The sequence below is a fragment of the Cyclopterus lumpus genome, chromosome 6 (assembly GCF_009769545.1).
Source record: "Cyclopterus lumpus isolate fCycLum1 chromosome 6, fCycLum1.pri, whole genome shotgun sequence".
In the NCBI taxonomy this organism is placed as follows: Eukaryota; Metazoa; Chordata; class Actinopteri; order Perciformes; family Cyclopteridae; genus Cyclopterus; species Cyclopterus lumpus.
Genome location: NC_046971.1, coordinates 6,909,020 through 6,934,375, shown reverse-complemented (window position 1 = coordinate 6,934,375; position 25,356 = coordinate 6,909,020). Strand labels below are relative to the sequence as shown.

At 41.1% G+C, this 25,356-nt stretch overlaps 3 protein-coding genes across 3 annotated transcripts in view; 2 read left to right on the top strand and 1 right to left on the bottom strand.

Moving 5' to 3' along the window:
- The first annotated feature begins 1,363 nt into the window (after positions 1-1,363).
- On the top strand, positions 1,364-4,531 carry LOC117732712 (MANSC domain-containing protein 4-like). The gene is made up of 3 exons (XM_034535823.1): positions 1,364-1,749; positions 1,859-1,987; positions 2,580-4,531. Exons 1-3 carry the CDS (start codon positions 1,530-1,532, stop codon positions 3,386-3,388), a joined length of 1,158 nt encoding a protein of 385 aa, XP_034391714.1. The 5' UTR covers positions 1,364-1,529; the 3' UTR covers positions 3,389-4,531.
- A 99-nt stretch (positions 4,532-4,630) lies between these two features.
- mrps35 (mitochondrial ribosomal protein S35) lies at positions 4,631-11,316 on the bottom strand. The gene is made up of 8 exons (XM_034536022.1): positions 11,172-11,316; positions 10,385-10,434; positions 10,060-10,227; positions 9,219-9,279; positions 8,943-9,082; positions 7,408-7,517; positions 7,227-7,296; positions 4,631-5,109 (listed from the first exon to the last, which is right to left on the bottom strand). Exons 1-8 carry the CDS (start codon positions 11,302-11,304, stop codon positions 4,840-4,842), a joined length of 1,002 nt encoding a protein of 333 aa, XP_034391913.1. The 5' UTR covers positions 11,305-11,316; the 3' UTR covers positions 4,631-4,839.
- Positions 11,317-14,282: 2,966 nt separating this feature from the next.
- kcnq1.2 (potassium voltage-gated channel, KQT-like subfamily, member 1.2) overlaps positions 14,283-25,356 on the top strand; it is a 151,636-nt gene continuing 140,562 nt past the window's right edge. The window contains exon 1 of the mRNA XM_034535508.1: positions 14,283-14,773. Coding sequence (XP_034391399.1) covers positions 14,283-14,773 — 491 coding nt within the window. The remainder of the gene's footprint in view (positions 14,774-25,356) is intronic.

The window sequence follows — 25,356 nt, the reverse complement described above, 5'->3', positions numbered from 1 at the left end:
CCAAGACATAAAGATCCATTTACAGTGATACTAAACCGAAGATTCGAGAGGCTGGAGTAAGAACATGTTTAATTGTTTTAGTATTTTATGAAGCAAAAATGTCAATTGGTCCTTTACCAAAATGATGGGGGATTGAAATTCTGACTGTCATCTAAAAATCAACATTTCAGCACTAATTGTATCTTCGTAAAAACATTTAGCTTGCTCTAGGAGAAATGTATTTATTTAATATTTCTATACTATTTTGATGTCGGTAAAAAGGTACATTGATATCTTAAATCAAAAAAATATTACAATAAGTATCGTACATATTGCCTTTGTGTGTAGTATGGAGTTTGGACCATAATGAAAGTGAACGCTGCCATGTGGTGGTTTTGTGACATCATTACTCTTTTTTTGTCGAAGTTATTGTCCGAACAGGTGAAGAAAATAAAAAACCAGGGGGCAAAAGGATTATTGTGATAAGCCTAATCAATACAAACAATGCAGGCAGATTGCTCCAGTTATGGCAATAAACTCGCTCAAAACGAACAGAAAAAAAACTACTTACTAGAATTTACTGTACAATGAGTGATATGTGTGTAATACCTGCAAAACAAATGATTGAGGTAAACATTGTCCTCCACGTTTGCAGCAGGTCAACGGTCTTGAATTTTAAAATATATTTTAGTGAGACTAAAATTCTAAAGAATATACCGTTCTCTCTCATCAAAGAAGTTGTAATAGAACAAGAACGCCTTTCTGATTTAAAATTTAAAAACACCACACACTAATTTAAGGAGATACCACAGAGAGGAGTCAAATACAGATATACTAAGCATAAAACTTGACAAAGAATGAGAATAAAAGTCATGTTGTTGACCTTGGAATCAGCTTGTCATTGTGTCCATTGATGCTTTCAAGGTCAAGAAACTATCACTCTCAGTGTTTAAGCCAAAATAAACCATAAAGGGCAAAGAAAAAGCAGGAAATGTGCCTCTGGTCACATTCATGAGAAGTGGGCAGCTCCAATCTGCTGAGGATCTTCCTCAGGCGTCTGTGATATGATCAACTTCACAAAGGTTACATCTATTGCAGTGAAATAAAAATGATTATTTGATATATTATAGCCCATTCTGTAAGGTGTTTCTGTTATTGTGTCCCACCCCTGTATGATATTACTATATTTGAGTATGAATATGACTCACTTTGTTTCTGCCATTTGTTATTAAGTTATTTTAAATGTCATTCTTTAATACAAATTCTCAAGGACATTTGGTGCCGTTCTGTCCGAGCGGCACAGCGTCTGGCACACATTACGCACGCGGCTGGGTCTCCTCCTCCTCCTCCTCCTCCTCCTCCTTCTCCTCCTCCAGGTGCGTGGCCGTGACACACCTGGAGAAAGAGAGAGAGAGAGAGAGAGAGCGAGACTGGCACCAGTAAAAAGCACACCACTTCATGCCTGCCAGCTCCCAAACAAATAGCTCCGCAGACATGTCTCGGCTTTGTCCAGATGGCGATGTGACATGGTCTGATTCACACCGCGCGCCATGAACGCCACACGGGGTCTGCTGACGGTTCTGAGTCTGGTGTGCCACTCGGAGTCCAGATGCTCGCCGACGTCATATTATAAGAACTGCTGGATTCGACGGTTTCCGGGGATTTTCATCGACATCGAGGAGTCTCAGCGCAGAGGAGCGCAGCTCCTGAAGAGTTACCAGGAGGAGACGGCGCTCACATGCAGCCGCACCTGCTGCCTCACGAGGAACTGTGAGTCGCACGTGATGCATGGCGGACTTATGGGTCTCGTGGCTTTCTTTTTGAGGTGTTGTTGTTGTTGTTGTTCCTTCTCTGATCGTATCGTCTCTCCTTCTCACAGTTTCCTGTAATCTGGCCATATTTCACTATGACACCACTCAAGAGAACTGCTTCCACCTGCACTGTCCAACCCTGGAGAGCTGTATTCTCAGCCACAGAGGCAACGCTGTTCTGTATAATATCACTAAGGGTGAGTAAAGGTTATCACTAAGGGTGATAAAGTAAAGGGCGAATTATGATGAGTCCTCTTAATTCACATTTATGTTGTCTGGGGTTATACCTTTACTCTGCCTGTCTGCATATAGACTACAGCCAGGGCCTACATGCTCAAGAAAAGAGACTCCCGCTGTGGGTTATGGAAATAATCAGTACATATGAGTACTATATTAGGGTAGCTCTAATTGACTTTGAGTATTCCCATGTTCTGTCCCTGCTGCATTTAAGAGGAAAGTATTATACATTTCTCATTACATTTATTGGACTTTTTGGATTCACATTTTTCCATACGAAACACGTGATCATCATAAAATACTTGATCACTGTAATAACCCAACAGTATAGTTAAAATCACCACTTTGAACTACAACAAACAACAGAAGCATCAGCAGTAATATTCAAATAATATATAATCGTAAAGCATTCAAGTAGCTGATTATTCCTGATTTAAAATGTTGAACACATTTAAAAAAAAAGAAAAAGCCATTATGTTTATATTTGTCAGCGAGAAGTGAAAACCCACCAACATTGGAGAGTCGTGACTCCAGAAGTCTTTGTTTTCGTAGGCGTGGATCCCGACCTGTTGGTGTTTGGGAAATACTTCAGCTCCAATGTGCGCGTGTTACCCCTCCACTACAGCCGAGGCAACGCCTCAGAGCCGCTGCCCTCGGACAAACGCCAGTTTATGCACCCGCCTCCGCCCGCTGCACTGCCTCTGACTTCAGCACCCACAGTTAAACCCCCCACCACAGCAAGCAGGGTGCTCCCCACCACCACCACCACGCAGCCAGGCACCAGACAGCCTTCAACACTGCCCACAACTACAGCTCCCTTATCTTCCACTCCAGAGACTCTCCTCACGACCTCCACCACTTCTCGTGCACACAGCTCGACGACGCCTCCTTCGTCCAGCGCAACAGCCGCCCTCAGCTCTGCCTCTTCTGCCACATCTGCACAGCCTTCCACTTCCCCAACCCATCATCATCATCATCACACCACCACCACCTCTCAGCTGGCCACCAGCCCTCCAACTCCCACAGGCCTTCTGGCCAGTGTAGAGGGCAGCGAGCAATACCCCAACGGCACCGCGGGCAGCTCGGGGAGGAACCACACTGCAGGCAGTGATGAAGGTCAAGGGGTCAGCGGAGAGGACGACCTCGAAGGTTTGGGGCCTGGCTGGCACGTAGCCGCTCACACCTTGCTGGTCGCGGTGGCCATCTGCGTCACCGTGCTGCTGAGCTGCTGTTGCTCCGTTCTGCTGGTCGTGAGCTGGAGGGGTCAGAGGAAGAGGATGGGCCGCTACCGAACATCGTGGAGGGGGGAAAAAGGCTCCATGCGTCTGATCAAATACGTGCTGGTCAGAGAAAACTCCTGAAAGTCCGGCCCGGGCAGAAAAGAAGATGGAAGTGACTTTTTCTCTTTTGTTTACAGCCAGGTTTGAATGAGGGAATCCAGGTGGAAGAGATTTTAATTGACAAATTAGAATTTGTACCGTTATATTTTTGTAAAAATAATGTTCACATAGTGGATTATTTAATAGCAGGGACATTGCTTTATATTGCTTTATTGCAAGCAGATAGGGCTGAAAATATTTGATATATAACAGATGCATTGAGGTGACAATTCTGTACTTTGTCCTGCACCGGTCACTCTTTTGATATTGGGCTTCTTCTTTCAGACTAGTGGAGAGAAAACTTCCAAAATACACAGTTTCTGTTCTCCTTAACTCACCAAATGTTAGCATTATACAATGCCTCGTATGTATATTTAGATGTACAATTTCAAAAACTTTAAAAAAGTCATTAGAAATCAACTTGTTTTTTTTTACCCCATCTGTCGTGTATTGTAAAATGACAATTTTACAATACAAATCTTAAATGGCCTTTTGGCTTTATGCAAATTAGCACATATGTAACAAGATAATGACTCATTTGCATATTAAAACACCATTTTGCAAAACTTGCACTACAAAAAAAACCTGTCCTAATGTAAGTATTCTTTTACCCTATTCACCTGTCGTGCCCCCCCCCCCCTCCCACTGGTTGAAGGGATTATCGAATACATAGTTTCTCTCGTGATGCAATGACTTTAGACAGAAGAGCCAAACTCAGTCAATGCATTAGACCGCAGCAATTTGCCTCCAGAAAGACGATATGATGCCCGTTTGGCTAACATACATTTTTGATGTACTTCAATGAGTTTAAGCTGATGTTGATTCCAAACCTCCAGGACTCAAGTGGGATTTAATGGGCACTTCTATAGAAGAAAAAAAGAAATGCTCCAATTTGACTGTGCGATGACGGACTACATTTTGCCTTGTGGCCCCTCAGTGTTTAACCCTCCTTTAGTCCTAGCACGTCTCCTCAGTGCATCGGGTTTCTTCTGACCTAAAAGGGGCACGGACCACAGACCAAAACTCCTTCAGGTACCTTTCAACAAGCTGCTGCTGAAAGCATCCTTTCACTGGGGCCGCCACTCCTCCACCTGACAGCGACGAGAGTGGGATGAGAGTTTAGGCTCGGACTGAATGGGGCTTTCATTGCATAAAAGCTTTCCCCACCACACACACACACACACACACACACACTTTCCAACTTCAAAGACCGAACACTCAACAGCAGCTTACATTAGGCTTTTATTTTTGTATTAAGCATCATACAACCCCTGAGGTTGTAACATCTTCATGTATAATAAAACAGGAATTATCTTAAGTAATCTGTAACTGGTATGTAGCTGGAGTCCAACATGATACACAAGGCCACAAATATTTCATTTTAAATGGACCCTACTGCTCTTCGTATAAATACATTTGTACATGAATCTGCATTACAGATTGAGCACTTTCTTGACAGCCTCCTTGTACTGCAGCATGGAGCTCTCGCTCTCCCCTTCATTCTTCAACCTCGTGACAGAGTCCTTATACTCCTGCACCTCTCTCCTGCCGAGCAGCTGCTCTCGCACTTCCTCGCCTTCTCCTTCGCCGGCCGCTTTCATGCGCACCAGCGCGTCCAAGATGTTCCTCTGGGACGGGCTGTCCTCCCAGCTGTACTCCTCCATGTCTGCCACGGCCTTCTCGGCCTCCCAGGCCTCCGTTTTCTGGAGAAGGAGTTAAACAGGAACACAACCGTTACCTTTATGCTCAGACTGGGAACTGAAAACAGGGTTATCTGCAGCATTAATAATAATAATTATAATTTGAACTGTATGTGTGTATTATTGTGGAAGAGGTCTGTTTTGTTCTGCAGGGTAGAAAGACAATGTAACAATAAAAAAAAAAAAGTCATGGCTCAGGCTCTAGTTTGGAACACATTATGGCAACAGATGTACAATATGGTCACCCCTTCTTTGATGCTCCTCTCACAGAGATAGTATTTCTCCGTATGTAGTGCTCTCTCCGCTGCCCGTCTGGCCGTCATCACATTCCCTCGAGGACAAAGCGCCCCATTGTGCAGCGCTTTAAAAGCAGGGCAGCGACCGAGCCCTCAGCTCCGCTGCTCTCCAGGTGTTTGAGGTTAATGACCATCATATACATATCTGATTTGCATAACGGCCATTAGATACTTGGGAACAGATCAGTAGCTTCCCTTTGAAGTAATGAAGGCCTACTGAACAAATAGACATTAAAAAAAAGAAAGAAAAGAAAAAGGCACCTATAACATTTGATTTTCTAAGTTTACTCATACTAAATAAAAGTCTACCGCACTGATGATTTAAGTTACCGACAACAATCCAACCTTCTCCCTGATGCGGTTGTGGGTTTAATACAGAATGCTAAATAACACAAAGTGTTACACACCATGTCTGTCCTTGCATCCATCACCAAGTAGTTTGGTCAACAGACAGAATAAGTGATAACTTGCCAAACGGCCACCCGTTTTCCTGTTTGCTGGGCATGAAGGCACCAACGCAGATGGAGTGCCTCTGGTGGTAAACCTCCCTGCATGTCGGAGGCAGCTTTGAGCAGTCAGCCCCGGCGCTGTTCTGGATTAGCACGAACTGGAATTAGCAGGGAAGGTCTGTCTCTCCGTCTCTCTCTCTCTCCCCCCCCCCAAAGTGCAGAGATAGAAATCACCTCAGTGGCTGCTAACAATCGGCCTCTTTATGGGCTTGCGTTACAACCTGATCGCTACGCCACTCTCACAGCTTCCACCAGCCTGCTGGACAAGCACTGTGCCCTCCATTGTGTGTCCAAAAGGGCAGCGGACAGTGTTCTGCGCACGGCCCCCGAACACCTTCTCCAACTGAGAGATTTCCTTTTCTTTCTTTTTTTTTTGTTATGTGGCTAAGCCATGAAAAGCTCCTAATGGCAAAAGGTTGCAAAAAAAAAAAAGGGGAGTCGTTTTCTTTTCCGTGGCTGGCTGGAAATCCATGCGAACAGAGCCTGGGCTAATGAGCCGGTGGCAGACGTCTCTGATGTGGCGTGGCATGGCTTCATGTGAATAAACAGTAACGGGGTCAACACCTGATAGGCTAGTCCCGTTATCCCCCATTCTGTGGAGAAATGTCAACTGGACAATGCCGCTGTTTGCCATCCTTCTGATACCTCCCTAATGGGCTGAGCATCTCAGATCGCAGAGCGCGGTGCACATGATTACCCCGGCAAAAGCTACCGAGCCATGTCGCCAGCTGGATGTAAATGTCACCAAAAAACTAACATTTTAATCACAAAACTAAAAGCGAAGGCTATAAGCTTGAGAAAAAACTATGCGCATTTGGTCATAAAAAAAGAAGAAGAAGGAAACCACTTGACACAAAAGTAGTCTTCCTGCCGCTTATTCAAAAGCTTTTTTTTTTTCTTCCCCAATCGTACACCTTTTGTTTAATAACTTTGCTAAACAGTAGCTGTATGCTAAAAATTCTTAGAGGCTCCAATACAATTTTTTTCTTTTTGCAAAACCAATTCTGATATCTTGCGTATCAGCCAATAACAGTGCTTTAAAAACTAAAAAAAAAAATTTATAGCGGAATACCGCTAGCCCTGTATGGATGCGATATGACAGAATGAATGCCATAAAATAAAATATCTATTTTTTTCAGTGTAAAATACAGTATTGCTCAAATAGACGAATAAATAGGCATTTTGTTGTGAATAATCCTTTAAAAATCACTGTGATGGTGGCTTTTGGGAGGAGGCAGTATTTCATTTTCCATGTCCTGTCACTGATGTGTCTGCCTGCTCATCTTCAGTCAAGACACAAATACTTTTAACTCACCCAAGACTCGTGGTACAGGACGGTCAGCAGGTACATGGCGTAGTCGTGATTCTGCTGTCTCAACGGGCAGCTGGTAGAGGGAGGCAAGAAACAGATAAAAAGGTGGAAGAGATTCAGTGCATTCGTTTCTTTTTCCTCACTTAATTATTTGGCATATTGAAGCCTGAGGAAGGATAATCACCTGTCAGCTTTGATGGTGATTATATCGGTATCTTTACAGTATCTATTCCCGACAAGTTTCAGCATTTTCTTGCTTGCGTGGTCATCCAGATTCAAACTGGACAGCTTTACCTGCGATGGCAAAGACATGATTATTTACGTGTTTTTCAGCATGAAGCTTTCCAATGCAAAGAGAAATACTCAGACTCCAAGATAAGAGCAGACGGGATTTCATTATGTACTGTATCTCTCTTCAGATACAATAAAACCACAACCCAAAATAGAAACAATGTTGTCGGTTTTTTCTATACAGAGCTTTGACGGATTAAAACAAAAAAACATTTATTTTTAGATAAAAACGACTGTATATGTGCTGGAACAGAGAAACATCTAAGCCCCTAAGCACTATGGATGGATAAAAAAAAAACAGATTACTCCTTTAATACTTTGTTTTTCATGAGATTTGTTGCATTGTAATTTGTACAATGCGACAAAAAGAAATGTATAGGCAATACAAAATAAACCTCTGGTGTTGGTTAAGTCGTTTTTTTCTGGAACCTCGTGCTTGTTTTAGATCAAACTCGGCCACAGATTTTGTTTCCGGGATTTTCTACCCCTGCTGCTTTCACCCCGTCTAAATTAACGACAAAATGACTATAAAGGCAAAACCTGCTACACACATTCGGCATTCAAAAGATTAAATGCATTTTTGTTGAACTGAAACTGTGTGACATTTGCCCTCTAATCTATTTTTCTGCCTAATCCACCTGGATTAATGTCTGAATAATTCCCACCGTGCTGATGTAATCTAAGGCAACGTGTCAGTGGAGCAGATGGCTGGTGATTAATGTAAAAAAAAAAAAAAATCGACTTTCACCTGGAATAAAATTACAGATTTGTCAACGGCAGTTGAAATTCCACAGTTTATAAAGCAGAACTTCATTTAGTACGTTTCTAGAGCGAAGACGCCTGTTGTGTTATCTTGTGTGAGCACGTGGCCTCGTCCAAGGGAAGATGTTGGCAGACCGCTGATTGTTAACATGTGGAAAACAACTCAGGCCGTTAAGAACGAAATGGAACAGCGTTCGACAGCTTTCTCTTGACATCGTGAGGCCAGATGAGGAAACTTTTAAGAGGAATATCAAAACGTCCCAACAAATACAGTATGGCAATGATGAGATGTTTCGTTTCTATTTTCTGTGAAAGTAATAAGTTGTCAAAAACACATTTCCAAAGAATTTATACTAACAAGAACAAGAACAGAGCTTAAGTATGAAATGATTTTATAGGGCCTGTAATCTGTGTCGATGGCATAACTTCTTAGGTTTGAGGTCACTGGACAAAGAACGTCTCTAGATAAGTCTCAGGGACATGGCGGCAGCTGGTGATTACGCATTCCTGTAAATCTCTAATCTCATTCCGGATCAGGTTTCTGTCCACGCGGCTTTCTATACGTCGTTGACACCCAGCGGAAGCACGTCCTCACGTAAAAAAACGGTCAAAACCCTTTTTATAGAAACTGTTCAGAATAAAGAACGGCCGAGCAGGGAAACTCACTTTGAGATGAACCACTCGGGCTGAAGGGTTTCGGACCGACGGGCCGGCAGACACGTAGTCCGTGCCGTCCACTTTGATGGGGAAGTGCTCGTCACATGTGGCGTCAGTGTCCAAGGCGGAGGGCCACTCTGTGCAGAAGGCTGAAAGCAGGGAAACATATTTTACAGACGCAAAATAAGCCTCAATAAGCCTTTCTTTTTGTTTGTTTTTTACAATGTAAAATGTAAAGCAGGTTTTAGAGCTTCGCAATGTTTTAAAATGAAAAACATGACTTACGTTTTAGAGCTTCACAGTGTTTCTTGATGGCCGCCGGTGTCAAATGCAGAAAATTTGGTATCTGAAAAGAGATTATGAGCGAGAGATTATGTGAATGCAGACCGTTTATGTATGTAACAAGAATATGAAAATGTCCTGCAATCTAAATATGTACATCCCGGTAAGTGTAAAGCAAAACTCACACGTATCATTTTCATGACTATATGCAAACATTTTATGCTAGATTTCAGAATACATTAGTTGGCAGCATGTTCATTATTTAATAAATAGAATTATATATATTCTATATTGACATTAAAAACATTTCTCATTTTCAAAAACTGTAGGCTTGCGTTTGGACAAAGTGACAACATATATATGAGTTATGATTAAGAAGTAAAAAAATAAATAAAAATCAAACATAACAAAGGGATGCACAGCAGTTTAACCTCTTGTGGCTGAGCTAAATAATGAAATCAATAGAGTTCCAGCTGTGGCGGGTGAAAGTAGTGGATCTGCAAGTGGCTCGAGTCCAGATGATGGAGCAGCTGGTGTCTGGACCCAGCAACTCAGTAATCCGGGTACAGAGACCGAGCAAAAACTGCTCCATCAGTAATGCAAGAAGATCGCCTGGCAACAATTAACTCAACTCCTCATAATGAATACTAGGAGGTGACTGCTGAACTATAGAGATCAGATGCATACAGACCACCGTTTGTGGCCAAATTTAGTCAGATTTTAATCCTTTGAACCATGTGGGAACAGCCCCACAGCTCAGTTTAGTGCCCAACTCTTAAAAGTACAACCACCCCTATGTGTTAATAATGTCTGCAGTGGGTCCATGCAAGTAACATGGTCTGACCTTCATCAGCTCCAAGTTGCCCTTCTTCTCTGGAGGAACGCCTCCCTTCACAGGGTAGCCCATCCTCAGAGGCAGGGGGACGGAGTTCGGCCTGAAGGGGGTTGCTGCTGGATAAACTGCAGTCCAGTCCTGATCCACCGGCATCTTTTCTGTCCTGGGCTCCCCTACCTGCAAAAGAAACACGACAAAAGGAAGCTTTTTCATTTGGAAACCGTGAGACAACGTGTGTGGCAACGTCATCAACTTTCTTATTGAACATCTTGTCTCATTTGAAATATGTGCATCCTGATATATTTAACCTTGGACATAAAAGCTGCACACTTACAGGTCTCCTGGGTCTTCTTACGAATCCTCGACCGCCTCTATCGGGAAAGCCTAAAATTGACAATGTTGCAAGTTCAAGTATTGAGTTTACTTTCTTTGTGATTTGTATTTTCCGCCACACACACTTACTCGTAGATACCAGAACTGTTTGGTGTATGCTGTAAGTGTAATTCACAATATGTGCTGCATGATATACATTGGAAATCCGTTATATTTAATATCATGCTTTTTGCTGAACTGTGCATTATAAATAAGAGCTGTCATATTTATCAATGTACAGAAAAGTGACAGGTAACTCTTTAGATAAGTTAATAGCTCAAGCTTTTTTAATTGTGAGCATGTTCTGCTTTTTAAGCAATGCCATGTCATCATCTTGGGCTTCAGGAAATAATGATGGCTTGATTAAAAAGGAGCACTCATAAAGCAGATTAACTGTTAATTGCTATATTATCTAGTTATTTATCCCTCATCTGTCATTGCACTTGAATTGCTTTTTCTATTCTGATTCTTACTCTGGGGAGATCAAGATGGGAAGAGAGGAAATAGCATCCATCAAGTGACACTGAACCAATACAATAGACACAGGGACCCCCACAAGAACCCCATGAAACGTCCCACATCCCAGTTGGAAAATTAACAGGTAACACAGCGACTCATTAGTCAAGTTTAGGCAGTCTGACTGCACTAGAGACAAGAGGTCCCTCGACATGGCCTTGGTGACTGCACTTCAAGCTGTTATCCTAGCTTGAAGCAGTGTGAACTATGTCCGCAGCTACACCGGAACTCACCTTTATTTCCAGCAGAAGAATTTATCGGCTTATCCGTCGCGTATGAGACTCTGCTTGCTGGTCTCTGCAGACCAAGACCAGAAGCATTTATTCGACCTAGGCACAGAAATGCCTTGCGTGTGTGTGAAGCCATGTTTTCCCAATGACTACGGAAACCAGCGAGGGATAATAAACTGTGAAAATTGCAAAACGTTTATTTGACGCAGAGTGAGTGTGTAGGGCCCCCTACAGGTCAACACGGGCGTGGACGCGCAGCTCGTGATGTATGATGGGACTTCATCCGGGATTAACAACAAAAAAGCACAGGACATCATTTTGGTCAGAATTAAATGCAATAGTCTTCCTCAATTCTTTTTTTTACGCTAGTGCATCATCTCAAAGCACGCGACCATGCACGTGCGACCGGCGGCTGTCACTCCGCAAGCTGCTGCTTTTTGGCACATGTGGTGCGTTCAAATGCTCATGTACAATCAAATTTCCGAAGTGGCTAGTGCCAAAGATGCCAGACTACGTGAACATGATTCATGATGTGAAAACACGGCCACGCAAACGCGAGAGTGAGGCATAACACAAGTTATTGTTTTCAGTTAAAACCAGGAAAGATATAACAATGTGTAAGGTGGGGTAAGTTTGCAAATGTGTCTTCTACTTTTTGGTGTTGTAGCAGTCCAGCTTGAATAAAACGAGCTTGCTTTAGATGTGGATATACGTGTCGGTTACCTTAGTCCTACTTTTAAGACAACTGCAGCCTTCCTGTTCTTAAAATAGTTCTGTTGTGTAATCTGTCACAGTTTTGTTCTATCAATGACTGCATGCAAACTTTATTCAGCGTTCTTCACATGTGCTCTACACATGTGCACGTTGGCTAGCTACATGGTAGGAATAGAAAATCGACAGGGTACCACTGTGTTGGTCGCTGATGATGCGATTACCAACTTTCCCCTAACCCTTGAACGCGGCGTGTGTGCAGCACAGGCTGCGATGCACTTCAAAGAGACGAGTCCTGCAGGCAGCAGCCGATAACATGCTTGTTCTTTCAGTGTACTTTCGATGGTAGGGTTTTATTTTGTAGCGTTGGAAGACGATTTCGAACTTTTTTTTAATTTGGAGGGGTGTACTTTATTTGTTTAAAAAAACAATAAATGCGAACTTGTTGCCTGTCTTCTTAGCTATTTTCTCATAATTTACCACCTTGAGGTGTGTTTTCTGGAGTCAAAGGTAAGACGTGACACGCTAGTCTGACATATTGTTTAACTTGTTCAGCTTAATTCTTAAAAAGGGTTCAACTACGAACATCAGCGTGTAACAAAAAAAATTGCTGCCAATATTGACATAACATGTTCTTTGATTATGCAGCATCATTTAACAGACTACACAGCCTGCTCTTTATTGGACTGCTGTCGGGAGGATATAGTTAAACCGGTGTAAAGGGAACTAAAGTGGAGTTTATAGAGGGCGAAAGCTTCCTTATTTTTACGTACTGTCATTTAATTTGTGCTGCTTCGGCTGCCTTCGTGACGGGGTCGGTTGAATTTAAGGGAAAGTCAAAACAATACTCGTGTAACTGAAGAGTCCCACAGCCGCCTGTGCGTGTCTGACAGTCCATTGTGTGTCTCGCGACCGTCCAGCTTTAAAGTCAGAAACTCTATCTCCGGGCAGACAGCAGCACATGTGGCTCCTGTCATCAGCTCGACAGACATGGTGTCATGGTGGCTGCCTCCAATTGGCCCTCCTCACTTGTCTCATGATGCTCTTTTTTTTCTTTTTTTTTTTTCTTCTTTTTTCCTTTTCCCTTTTTAAACCTTTTAGGCAGCATCCGGCCATCTATCACATGGCCTGGTTCGTGTCTTTCCAGAGAAGACACTGAAGCACCTACTTTACCCTTTGATACCCTAATTAGTGTTACATATGCCAGAGAGGAGCCACATCGCTTTGGCTGGATGGAAAGTGGTTTTGTCAAGTGGACACACTGTTCAGGCTTAGTTACATTCGCAGAGATAAGGAACATATATATTACACACACATTACACATTAGGATTTGTTCCTGATATGCAGCTCCCTTTGCACACATGCTTTTCTGTGTCTTCTATGCATCTCCTATTGTTGTTGATGTAGATTTGAGTAGTCTTTTGGCCAATAATGAACTCTCTTAAATGTCCAAAGGCAAGTAGTGGAGTATTTGTCACAATACGAACATGCAGTGTTTTATTGTCACTCTCCACTCGAATTGGCATGCATTCTTAAATAATGTGTGTGACGTGAACCTTGAGCTGACTGTGACTGTTGCGAGGAAAACTGAGAAGAATACGAGAGGCGAGCTGCAAAACAAACATTCACGTGTCCGTCCGTAACTGTCCACAGCTTTAATCAGCCTTATTGTTCTCCCACCTGTATACGTTGTTTAAGCCCTCTGCGATGTGACGTGTTCTGATTTTTTTTTTGTTTTCTAAATGTTAACAGAGTGCTTGTTGTACATTTGTTTTACCTTACCAGATGGGCAACGCTTCCCGGTCAACGATTTGATGGCAATCCCGTGTTACGCTGGGTGGCCTGAAATCACAACAAGTCGTCTCTGATGTGGCTCATATGGCATTCAGTTCAGAAGTAACATGCTGAGGGGAACTAGCTTTTAGAATATACCAGACTCTAATCTGATGATAATTTGGAGTAGCAGTATTTTTCCTCTACGCCATATGGAATGCCATAATGTTACAGGAGGAGATGTTTACATATAGTAGCTTTAACGTTAAATTCAGAATTGCTGAGTGCTGTGTGTAACGATCTTGAAAAGAATCACAGTTTGACGTAAAAGATAATGAGCATCAATCAAACTTCAGGGTCCATGTCTAGCATTTTTCATGACCGGATGAACAGGGGCCCTCGCTGTGGAGTGCTAGGCTTACTTTCAGTCATACTATCTCCATCACTCACGCCGCCTCTTTCACTGCAGGTATGGACACGCATGCAGTGCAGCAGAGGGAGCTCCTGTCTGCAGCGGGCAGCTAGCCATGCCATAGCCAGGTGTGTCATCCCACTGGACTCGACCTTTCCGACCTGACTCTCGGTGACCTCCAGGACGCCTCTCCCCGGGCCCGTCTCTGAACCGGAACCATGGTGGAAAGACGTGCGCAGTCCTTTCACATGACGTGCCACGTGCAACGCGACTATGGCAGCAGGATGGGGAGCTCCTTCATAAGTTGCAGACCCAACGGGTATGCCGGTACGAGCCTCAACCTCAGCCCGGCCAAGGAGACGGACGCTGACTCTGCGGCCTCCACCGGCGCTACAACTACTAGCTGTGCCCTCCGGCCTCCTGCACCTGACAGAATCTGCTACTCTCCAGTTTCACTGGAATTGGACCCCTCAGAGGTGAATAATGGATCAGGCATTCCCTACGGTCCTCCCGCGGACACACAGGCCATGCACAGCCAGCCCTCCATGGCCTCTGTCCCGCTGCCTCTGCCTCTCCCTCGTTCGAGCTGGATGCATCATCATCAAAAGGATTTCCGGAGCCCTTTCGTCAAGACTAGCATGCAGGGGGATGTGTACAACTTTCTAGAGAGACCTGCTGGAGTGAGATGCTTCCTCTACCACTTCCTCGTGTGAGTACCTGTCTGGTTCTGTGTGTACTGATTGCAGCACAGATTGCAGGTCAGTTTGGCAGCAGTGCCGACTTTGAGCAGAGGTCTCTGGTCTCTCCATTAGCTCCAGACCCTCTCTCGTGAATTACTTCTAGTGCTGCTCCTTCCAGAATTAGGTTCTGGTTCCCAGGAACAAAAGGTGAGGCCTGCTGGCTGTCTGCAGTTGTTTTAAGATAGTCCAACACAAGCTTTGGGCACTGGTGAGCTCGGTCTATTTTGCTCTTCAACAAATAAGCAATCACATCCATAAATCATGGAACTTCCTTCTTGATGCTGCTAACCTGACCTAAACCACACTGACCTGCAGTTAATACACACTGCTTCCATCGTATTATTAACTGCCACGAGGGCACGCACTCCTCTCCTGTGTTGGTGTTTATGTCCACGGACGGTTGATGACGATGGGGTGTTTTAGGGTTTTGTGATGACTGGAAAAGACCATGCTGCAGAATTTGGATTGTGGAACATGTTTTGATGTCGCACACATTACATTTTATAGAATATATGATATTGTATCACCGGTAGAAACCATTTAAATTTGACACCATGTTTAATTTGACTCCCTCTAAATGTCCTAGAAAATAAATGGAAGATGTTGTGTAAACTAGTTAGATAACTAGTAGAAATAAAAAATGGAAAAAAGAACTCACTTGTTTATGTTTTACTGGCCAGCAAGTACTTAATAAGTAATATATTATAAAGCAAAAGTAAATCTGTTTTATCTTTTGAATAAATCTGGCCTTATGTATGGCTTTCATTCAAATATGTTTAGCACATTATGATATTAATTTTTATTAAAACAAATGTCCAAATTAAAGAAGTGAGTTTTGCGTGATATCTGCAGTGAATAATATAATGATGGTGAGATGCATTTTAGTTCGCTTGGTTTTTGCAAAAGTTAAAATAATACCCTCCTAAAATGTGACTAAAGAATCTTCTGTTATCTCTCTGAAGTATCCCACAATGTTGTCCCAGATGTCATAGTAAGCCCTGAGCCCATGGATTTAGACCAGATTAGATGAAAATATGAATGATGATGATAATAGAAGTTCAATTGAAAGGCATCTACTGAACTCTTTCACATTCAGCTGAATCATATGGTGAGTCAAATATATCCTCCAAATGTTTTTCAGGAAATGGTGGGGTTCATTTTGATTCCCCCCCCACCCCCCATTTGTGGCTAATGACAGTATAGGATCGGTTCGAAAGGCTGGCTGTGAAATGTGCTCTGGAGGTGTCTTGAGACGTGTGTGTGGATACCAACTAAAGGATGCTACAGGATGCATTTGTATGTCGTTGTGAATTCAAATATAATGACTGTGGACAAATAAGAGGGATTGGTAGTTTAAAATATAAATATATTTCATTCATTTCTTTTTTGGGGGGGGGCATTTTGAGGCAGCGGAAGAAAGCTTAAAACACTGAACATTCTAAAAACACTGAATATTCCAAAAACACTGAACATTCTAAAAACACTGAACATTCTAAAAACACTGAACATTCAAAAACACTGACCATTCAAAAACACTGAACATTCTAAAAACACTGAATATTCCAAAAACACTGAACATTCTAAAAACACTGAACATTCTAAAAACACTGAACATTCAAAAACACTGACCATTCAAAAACACTGAACATTCTAAAAACACTGAACATTCCAAAAACACTGAACATTCTAAAAATACTGAACATTCAAAAACACTGACCATTCAAAAACACTGACCATTCAAAAACACTGAACATTCTAAAAACACTGAACATTCCAAAAACACTGAACATTCTAAAAACACTGAATATTCCAAAAACACTGAACATTCTAAAAACACTGAATATTCGAAAAACACTGAATATTCCAAAAACACTGAACATTCTAAAAACACTGAACATTCTAAAAACACTGAATATTCCAAAAACATTGAACATTCCAAAAACACTGAACATTCTAAAAACACTGAATATTCCAAAAACACTGAACATTCCAAAAACACTGAATATTCCAAAAACACTGAACATTCCAAAAACACTGAACATTCCAAAAACACTGAACATTACAAAAACACTGAACATTCTAAAAACACTGAATATTCCAAAAACACTAAACATTCCAAAAACACTGAACATTCTAAAAACACTGAACATTCCAAAAACACTGAACATTCTAAAAACACTGAATATTCCAAACACATTGAACATTCCAAAAACACTGAATATTCTAAAAACAGTGAACATTCAAAAACACTGAACATTCAAAAACACTAAACATTCTAAAAACACTGAACATTCTAAAAACACTGAATATTCCAAAAACATTGAACATTCCAAAAACACTGAACATTCCAAAAACACTGAACATTCCAAAAACACTGAACATTCTAAAAACACTGAACATTCCAAAAACACTGAACATTCCAAAAACACTGAACATTCTAAAAACACTGAACATTCCAAAAACACTGAACATTCTAAAAACACTGATTATTCCAAAAACACTGAACATTCTAAAAACACTGAATATTCCAAAAACACTGAACATTCTAAAAACAGTGAACATTCAAAAACAGTGAACATTCAAAAACACTGAACATTCTAAACACACTGAACATTCAAAAACACTGAACATTCTAAAAACACTGAACATTCCAAAAACACTGAACATTCTAAAAACACTGAATATTCCAAAAACATTGAACATTCCAAAAAACACTGAACATTCTAAAAACACTGAACATTCCAAAAACACTGAACATTCTAAAAACACTGAATATTCCAAAAACATTGAACATTCCAAAAAACCCTGAACATTCTAAAAACACTGAACATTCTAAAAACACTGAATATTCCCAAAACACTGAATATTCCAAAAACACTGAACATTCTAAAAACACTGAATATTCCAAAAACATTGAACATTCCAAAAACACTGAACATTCTAAAAACACTGAATATTCTAAAAACACTGAATATTCCAAAAAAACACTGAACATTCTAAAAACACTAAACATTCCAAAAACACTGAACATTCAAAAACACTGAACATTCCAAAAACACTGAACATTCCAAAAACACTGAACATTCTAAAAACACTGAACATTCTAAAATCACTGAATATTCCAAAAATATTGAACATTCCAAAAACACTGAACATTCCAAAAACACTGAACATTCCAAAAACACTGAACATTCTAAAAACACTGATTATTCCAAAAACACTGAACATTCTAAAAACACTGAATATTCCAAAAACACTGAACATTCTAAAAACAATGAACATTCAAAAACAGTGAACATTCAAAAACAGTGAACATTCAAAAACACTGAACATTCTAAACACACTGAACATTCAAAAACACTGAACATTCTAAAAACACTGAACATTCTAAAAACACTGAACATTCCAAAAACACTGAACATTCTAAAAACACTGAATATTCCAAAAACATTGAACATTCCAAAAAACACTGAACATTCTCAAAACACTGAATATTCCCAAAACACTGAATATTCCAAAAACACTGAACATTCTAAAAACACTGAACATTCCAAAAACACTGAACATTCCAAAAACACTGAATATTCCAAAAACATTGAACATTCCAAAAAACACTGAACATTCTAAAAACACTGAACATTCTAAAAACACTGAATATTCCCAAAACACAGAATTTTCCAAAAACACTGAACATTCTAAAAACACTGAATATTCCAAAAACACTAAACATTCCAAAAACACTGAACATTCTAAAAACACTGAATATTCCAAAAACACTGAACACTCCAAAAACACTGAACATTCCAAAAACACTCTGGATACCAACTAAAAGATGCTACAGGATGCATTTGTATGTCGTTGTGAATTCAAATATAATGATTGTGGACAAATAAGAGGGATTGGTAGTTTAAAATATAAATATATTTCATTAATTTCTATTTTTGGGGGGCCATTTAGAGCCAGCGGAAGAAACCTGTAAACACAACGTTGACATATTATCACTTCATTAAGTTAATATGGAAAACAGCTGCCCTTTAAGGGTCTACGAAGCTCCTTTTTTCTGGCACAAAACCAGCGTTTCAACGGAAAAGTGCCGCAAGTGCTTTTTTTAAAGATGTATTTGAAAGACTAGAAGAGTGTCTGAACATGTTCTTCAACTGTCTCGCAAAAATTATCCAGTAATACTTTAAAATGTGGTAAAATGCAAGTTAACTTTGCTTGAATTGCGACACAGTCCAACTCACAGCAGCCCGACATGTAGCAGCTACCACGCTGCTGAGAGTTGAGAACCACTGCCCCAGACCAGTAAAGAACCACTGCCCCAGACCAGTAGAGAACCACTGCCCCAGACCAGTAAAGAACCACTGCCCCAGACCAGTAGAGAACCACTGCCCCAGACCAGTAGCAAACCACTGCCCCAGACCAGTGGAGAACCACTGCCCCAGACCAGTAGAGAACCACTGCCCCAGACCAGTAGAGAACCACTTCCCCAGACCAGTAGAGAACCACTGCCCCAGACCAGTGGAGAACCACTGCCCCAGACCACATCTGTCACACCCGTTCTTAGCAGCTCACTATTTGTTGAACCAGAGTTATGTCCTTCTCAACTGTGACAAAAAAGCTTTGAACAAAGTTAATGTAATATCTTGTGTTTGATCTTTGATACAGTAATGTGGGTTTTAATAAATATAATTAAATGGATTTATTTTATAATATTGGAGAAATTTGCCTATATATTTTTACATTTATATAAATGCATGTACAATATTGTTACACTCAAATAAACAATAATCAAATGCAAAGACAGTTATTTAACAATATGCTCGGGAGTAGTTACATTTATACAGTGTTACAGTTCCAACCGGCCCTTTGAGGGCAGCCATGATGCTGATGTGGCCCACGGTGAAAATGAGTTTGACACCCCTGGTATAGAGCTAGGTTCCCTTGTTTTTTTTTTGGATACAGTAAAAGCATCTGAATACAGCATCCTGACCTGCCTGAGACCAACTCATTTTGAAAGAGTGTTCGCAGGATTAGTTGCTGCGGATGCTTTTATTAAACATGCATCTTGAACTGGGTCATTAATTGGCTGAAAGGCACCCACCTTAAATTAAGTTGTGCCTAAGTAGACTTGAGCCCTGGACCGGTTAACCAGAGCACAGAGCAGTTAAAAAGAGATGGTGTCCTGAGGGCCAAAGCACTTCATCGCATTCGGTTAAATGACTTTCATCAAGGTCACACTGGAATGGAAAGTCCCAAATCCTTTTTGTATAAAAACTTTAAGAATAATACAACATACTGTTTATAGACCATTCTGTCACATAAATTACATCACAGTCGCCATTACAACCGAGTAGTAAGTTTCCATGTGCTTTTTCTTTTTCCACATTAGTTACCTATTTAAGTAATTGTGGTTATTAACTTTGTAGTGTAGGAACAGATTGTCACTAACAATAAAGGTAAATGTTTAAACGTAATGTTTTAAGTTACATAAGGTCATTCATACATATATATTTCAATTATTGATGAACTTTAAACCTTCGTTTGGGTCATGCAGTTGTGCAGCTCTGGCCCAGACTAACGCAACGATCTCAATGCCTGCACGTCCTCAAGGTCTCCTCCCTCCCAAAGCCTGCATTATCCAAACGTATTCATCTCCCTCTACAGCGCTTTAGCTCAGCTGCCCTCAAATTACCCCATCGTTTAAACGTATTTTAGGCCTAACAAGCCGTCGTTTAGAAATGGCAGCTACACCTCCCACTTTTCAGCTTTATCCGGGTGAAATTGTTGGTCTGTCCCATTAGGATCTTACCTTTTGTCAGTCGGAGATGAGTGGAAACAGTGCAGAGATCCTCCATTGTCGTGTGTGTGTGTGTGTGTGTGTGTGTGTGTGTGTGTCTGTGTGTGTGTGTGTGTTTTGCTGATAACTTATCCCAGCAGTAATTGGGGCTCTAATGTTCTCCCCTCAGAAGAGAGAGAACCTGAGCCTGAGCTTCATTTAATATTAAACCCTTCTGAACTGATCCCCGCTGGCACTCGTTTAAGTAACTCTTACTTGTTGATGGCTATTGCCGGTGGCCATCTATTCTCCTGGCCTCTTTTAGATACTGACAGGGGAGAAGCGACGCATGAGAGGCCATATACAACACTCATGATGGGCCTAATAGGCCTGCTCGACATTGGGATGACACACACTGACGGACCATGCACCGGACAGGTGGCTGCTCAGTTTACAGCTGTCTTTATCGTGCTTATGAATCTGAAAATGCACTCGTCGACACTCCATCTGGCGGTTTCAAAACATCTGTCCAATCAGTGTGTGTATAGCGTAACGCACTTTAATGTGGAGACATTTGTCACAAATGAATGCTTGCGCAATATGCACCTGTGCAACACCCTTTTCAGTGAGTCCTCATGGATTTGACTGATTTATTTTATTTTTTCAGAAAGCGGGTATTGATCCCATTAGTCTTTAAAAAAAGAGTTTTATTTAATTTGCAATACTCATACTACATTTGAAAAACTAATTTGAAACCCAAACAGAAGGTTTTTCATGTGGATTCATATTAACTTAACGGCCCATTGAGAGAAAGATGGGCGCTTCACACGCACCATCATTATCATTTAATGAAGAGTTCATAGAGCATAAAACTACCTAAAATATAAATGATTTAATTAATGAACTTCAGTGTATGTATTCAGTTACAGACTTTATTTAGGGGCCACCAGGCAGCTTTCGGTTTCCTCCTGATGTTGGAAAACAATCAATTATTAATACACATTTTAACAAATGAATGTATTATAGATGAAATGTCACGTTCCTTCAACCGACAGACACACAAATGTAGACATGCCACGCTGCAGACGGCAGAGTTCGTCAGAGTGGGTAGAAATCCCTGTGACTCGGGACAGAATATGATAAGAGTGCCCGAAAAGAGTGTTATGCAATAGCATGCAGACTCACCAGCACATAGACGACCTGGGGCGATGATCCCCTTCACGTTTGGGCCACTCCCTCTGGAAGTCTTTTACATAACCAGAGGGAATGGACATGAATGTCCACACGATTCATAAACACAGTGGAAGCAGATTGCCACCCTGCATCTTGGTCTCTCGCAGTGCGTTTGGATGCAGAAGTAAACGTGTCAATTCTTTTGAGACAAAATAAAGAGCTAAAACAGGAGAAGAAAGAGAGAATATCTCACTGACTATTAAAACAACTTTTCATTCGCAGTGGCTGTAATCAAAATGCGATTGTCTCATAGAGGAAGTTTCTCCTGTAACGTCACTACTCCTCCACCAGTTTGCAGTGGAAGAAGAATGGCACCCGTTTATCCTCGTGAAAATGCAGCTGGCCAGATGTTGTCTGGAATACTTGGTTCTGTTGTGTGTTTTTATATCCGGACAGATTATTGAAATGGCTATGGTGAATCCCCTCCATCTACGTGGAAAGGGCAGAAAGGAAAACCTTGTGTTGGATATCTGCATACAAGAGATTACCGATTGAATGAAGAGATCTGTATAGGTCGCAGCAGCATATGATGTATGCTGGGTACATATGTTATAATGCTATTTCCAGTGTCTTTTGGCAATTTTGGCCTAAAAAATGTGTCCAAGTTTAACAATTTAATAAGCGACACACAGGATATGGGTGACATTTAATTAATTTTATTAGTAATGTCACCTATAATATGCATGAAATATGTTTCAACGACCAATGTACTTGCAGAACTTACTTTAGAGGGGGACTGCTGCTCCTGAATTAATAAAATTAATAAGAAATGTCTGTCAAAATACTGACCAGATCCATTGCATTACAAAGTAGAATTCAATCATAAGATAAACAGAATGCATAATATACAATTTAGGCTTGAATTTAAACATTGAATGAAATGAATATTTAGCTAATTCCAATGTCTTGTCAATAAAGGCGTTCATGTCAGCTCTAAACCTTCATTCACATACTCATCAGTTGTCAACCTCCCAAAAAACATAAATCATGAAAAACTTGATCCAGCCGGTATCGTGAATACTTGCAATGGTGTGTAACTGTACAACTGAATTGAAGTTGATGCTGTATCTGACATTAATTTGGCGAAGGTACTAGTTATGAATTATTCTGCTTCTATCGTGTGATACCCCTCCAGTCCTGACTGTTTCTCTTTTAATAAATGTTGCCCTGCAACCTGGAAGGAGATTTACCTATTTTAATTTTTTTTTCCACCCAAGTATTTGGTGGACAAGATGATGGCTAAGCCAGGATGGAATATCCATGTTTGTGACTGGTGCCGGATGTGGTGTAATCCATCCTAAGCTCTTCCATGGATGGGAAGGGGAGGGGGGTTGTGGAGGGGGGGTCTGACTCTGACCATGCTTGCTAGCAGTGATGGACAGGGTGATGTGCGTGCTGTTGGCTTGACGTTTGTGCTTGTTTAAGTCACAAGAAGCAGTCCCAGGCATTTAGCCCCAAAACAAATATGTAAACATTATGGGAATTAAGTCCACCAAGTCCCATAGGGCAGATTTATTATGGGAGCACAAGTATGCTGACAGTTTGTGCAGAGTTTATACTTGTATTTGACTCTGTGCCCACAGCTGGTTGCTGGGCCAGAGGTCGGGCAGATGTTTGTATAGCAGCAGCATAGCAGTGGTATCATCCGTCAACTGAGCAGCATAGGCGTAGCACTACCAGCTTAACTGACCACCTGATTGTAAAACAACATTTTACAATGTATTCATTTTTCATTTGACCTTGACACATAAATGGACAGTTGAGTATAACAGATTCAATTCATGCCAGCGGGTAACACTGTTGTCACATATTGCTAATGTGTTTCTGTCATGGTTAATATGACGACTCACTCTACTTTAGATTATGGATATACAAAACTCAGGAATGAGTCTCAATTTGTTTTGTTTTTTTACGTGATAAAATAAACACTTTATGAGAAGACCCATTGAAGCCCAGGAACAGGGGCTATCTGGGAAACTGGGTGGGGCTTTGGCTTTCTATTTGAAGGCTGTGGCTGAGAAATGGGTGAATTGTGTAAAGGTAAGTAGATGAGGATCTTAAAGCGAGGAGCGATAATGACTTCAGATTTGATTGAGATAGTTTGCTGGTGCTTTACAATGAAAACTTAATATGGATTATGAAAATAAGCTTTGCTCGCTAAATGTAATCTGTGAGCTTTGTGATTGGAAGGTGCCCTCTCAACAACCCCATTAACCTGCCTTTATTCATGTCTATGTGAGGGTGGATTAAACGTACAATATACAGGATTTAGAGTATTAATTTGTTCGCTATGTGAAGACAGAGTGTAGTTATGTCTACCTGAGCAGAGAATTAAGTCACTCTCCGTTTGTGTGTGTATGTGTGTGTTAGTATCCGAATGTGCCCCACTGTACCGTTAGCACCGTTAGCTGAGAGACGCCGGCTCAGTCGTCGCCATGTTAAGCTGTTGACGGGTAATAGCATTCTCCCAATCTTGTATTCAGCAACTCTAAGGTAAATGTAGGGATAAGACACTACTACCTAATAGAAAGAGATCGATACCAGCAGTTTTGGTCTTCAGCAATTTGTAGTGGGGACAAACCGCGATAGCTCTTAAGTAAAATAGAGAGATGGTGATACCTACCAGATTGTTTAATTTATGATGGATTAACTGCTGGGTTGAATGAGATTAAGGTTAAGACATCATTTAACATTCGGATTGGATTCGTGCTCACCCAACCTTTGGCCCGTAGCACCATCTGTATTGGTAACTTGTAGTTAATCACAAGCGACCTCTTTGGCCCAAAAAGTGTAATGTGTACAATTAGCATTGCAGTGCTACTGTTGATTGGCTACCTGTGTGTGTGTGTGTGTGTGTGTGTGTGTGTGTGTGTGTGTGTGTGTGTGTTTGCATACTCTATAAATATATATATTAATGTGTGAAAAAGTGTGAACCTTTCACATTCTTGTCATCCACACTTTTGAGAGCACATTGTCCTTGCTGTCAGTTTTTTTTAGTTAATGTTTCCTAAGCTTATATTGCCTTAGTTTCCCAGCTGATTGAGTAGAGGGTTCTGTATGGCTCTACGCCTTACTTATTTTAGTCAAGCTGGACGGTCAATCTGCAGTCAATAATACTCGCTAAAGCCCCAGCTGTTTTTGTTTTAATCAGATCCCAGGGGTTTTGGCCTGGCTAAAGAAGGTTGGCTGATGGTTGTGAGTGACACTGTCCTGTCCGCAGCAAACACCTCTCCTCGCTGCTGTACGCCGCCTGATGGAATACACAGCCTCCAAACATGTTATGTCTCAGGACAAACCGTTGGTAAACATGAAGAAATGACAACTTCTGTTACGAAATATTTTGTTTGCATGTTTATTCCCTAACTTCATAGCTTTATTAATTTTGCAGACTGGACTTGTTTTCACTAAACACAGCAAGTAGAATGCTGCTCAATGTACCTTTTAAAAAAAACAAAAAAAACATGATGTATTTAATCGATGATTCCTACAGTTTATAATCTAATCTAGTACAGCTTGCCTTTAGTCATCTTCTTTGACATA

Excerpts from the sequence above, each read along its gene's own strand:
- LOC117732712 (XM_034535823.1), top strand. The coding sequence starts at position 1,530 with ATGAACGCCACACGGGGTCTGCTGACGGTTCTGAGTCTGGTGTGCCAC. Across the intron at positions 1,750-1,858 it reads CTGCTGCCTCACGAGGAACT|TTTCCTGTAATCTGGCCATA; the intron begins GTGAGTCGCACG and ends TCCTTCTCACAG. Across the intron at positions 1,988-2,579 it reads TCTGTATAATATCACTAAGG|GCGTGGATCCCGACCTGTTG; the intron begins GTGAGTAAAGGT and ends TTGTTTTCGTAG.
- mrps35 (XM_034536022.1), bottom strand. The coding sequence starts at position 11,304 with ATGGCTTCACACACACGCAAGGCATTTCTGTGCCTAGGTCGAATAAAT. Across the intron at positions 9,083-9,218 it reads ACACTGTGAAGCTCTAAAAC|CCTTCTGCACAGAGTGGCCC; the intron begins GTAAGTCATGTT and ends CCCTGCTTTCAG. Across the intron at positions 7,518-8,942 it reads CCCGAGTGGTTCATCTCAAA|GTAAAGCTGTCCAGTTTGAA; the intron begins GTGAGTTTCCCT and ends TTGCCATCGCAG.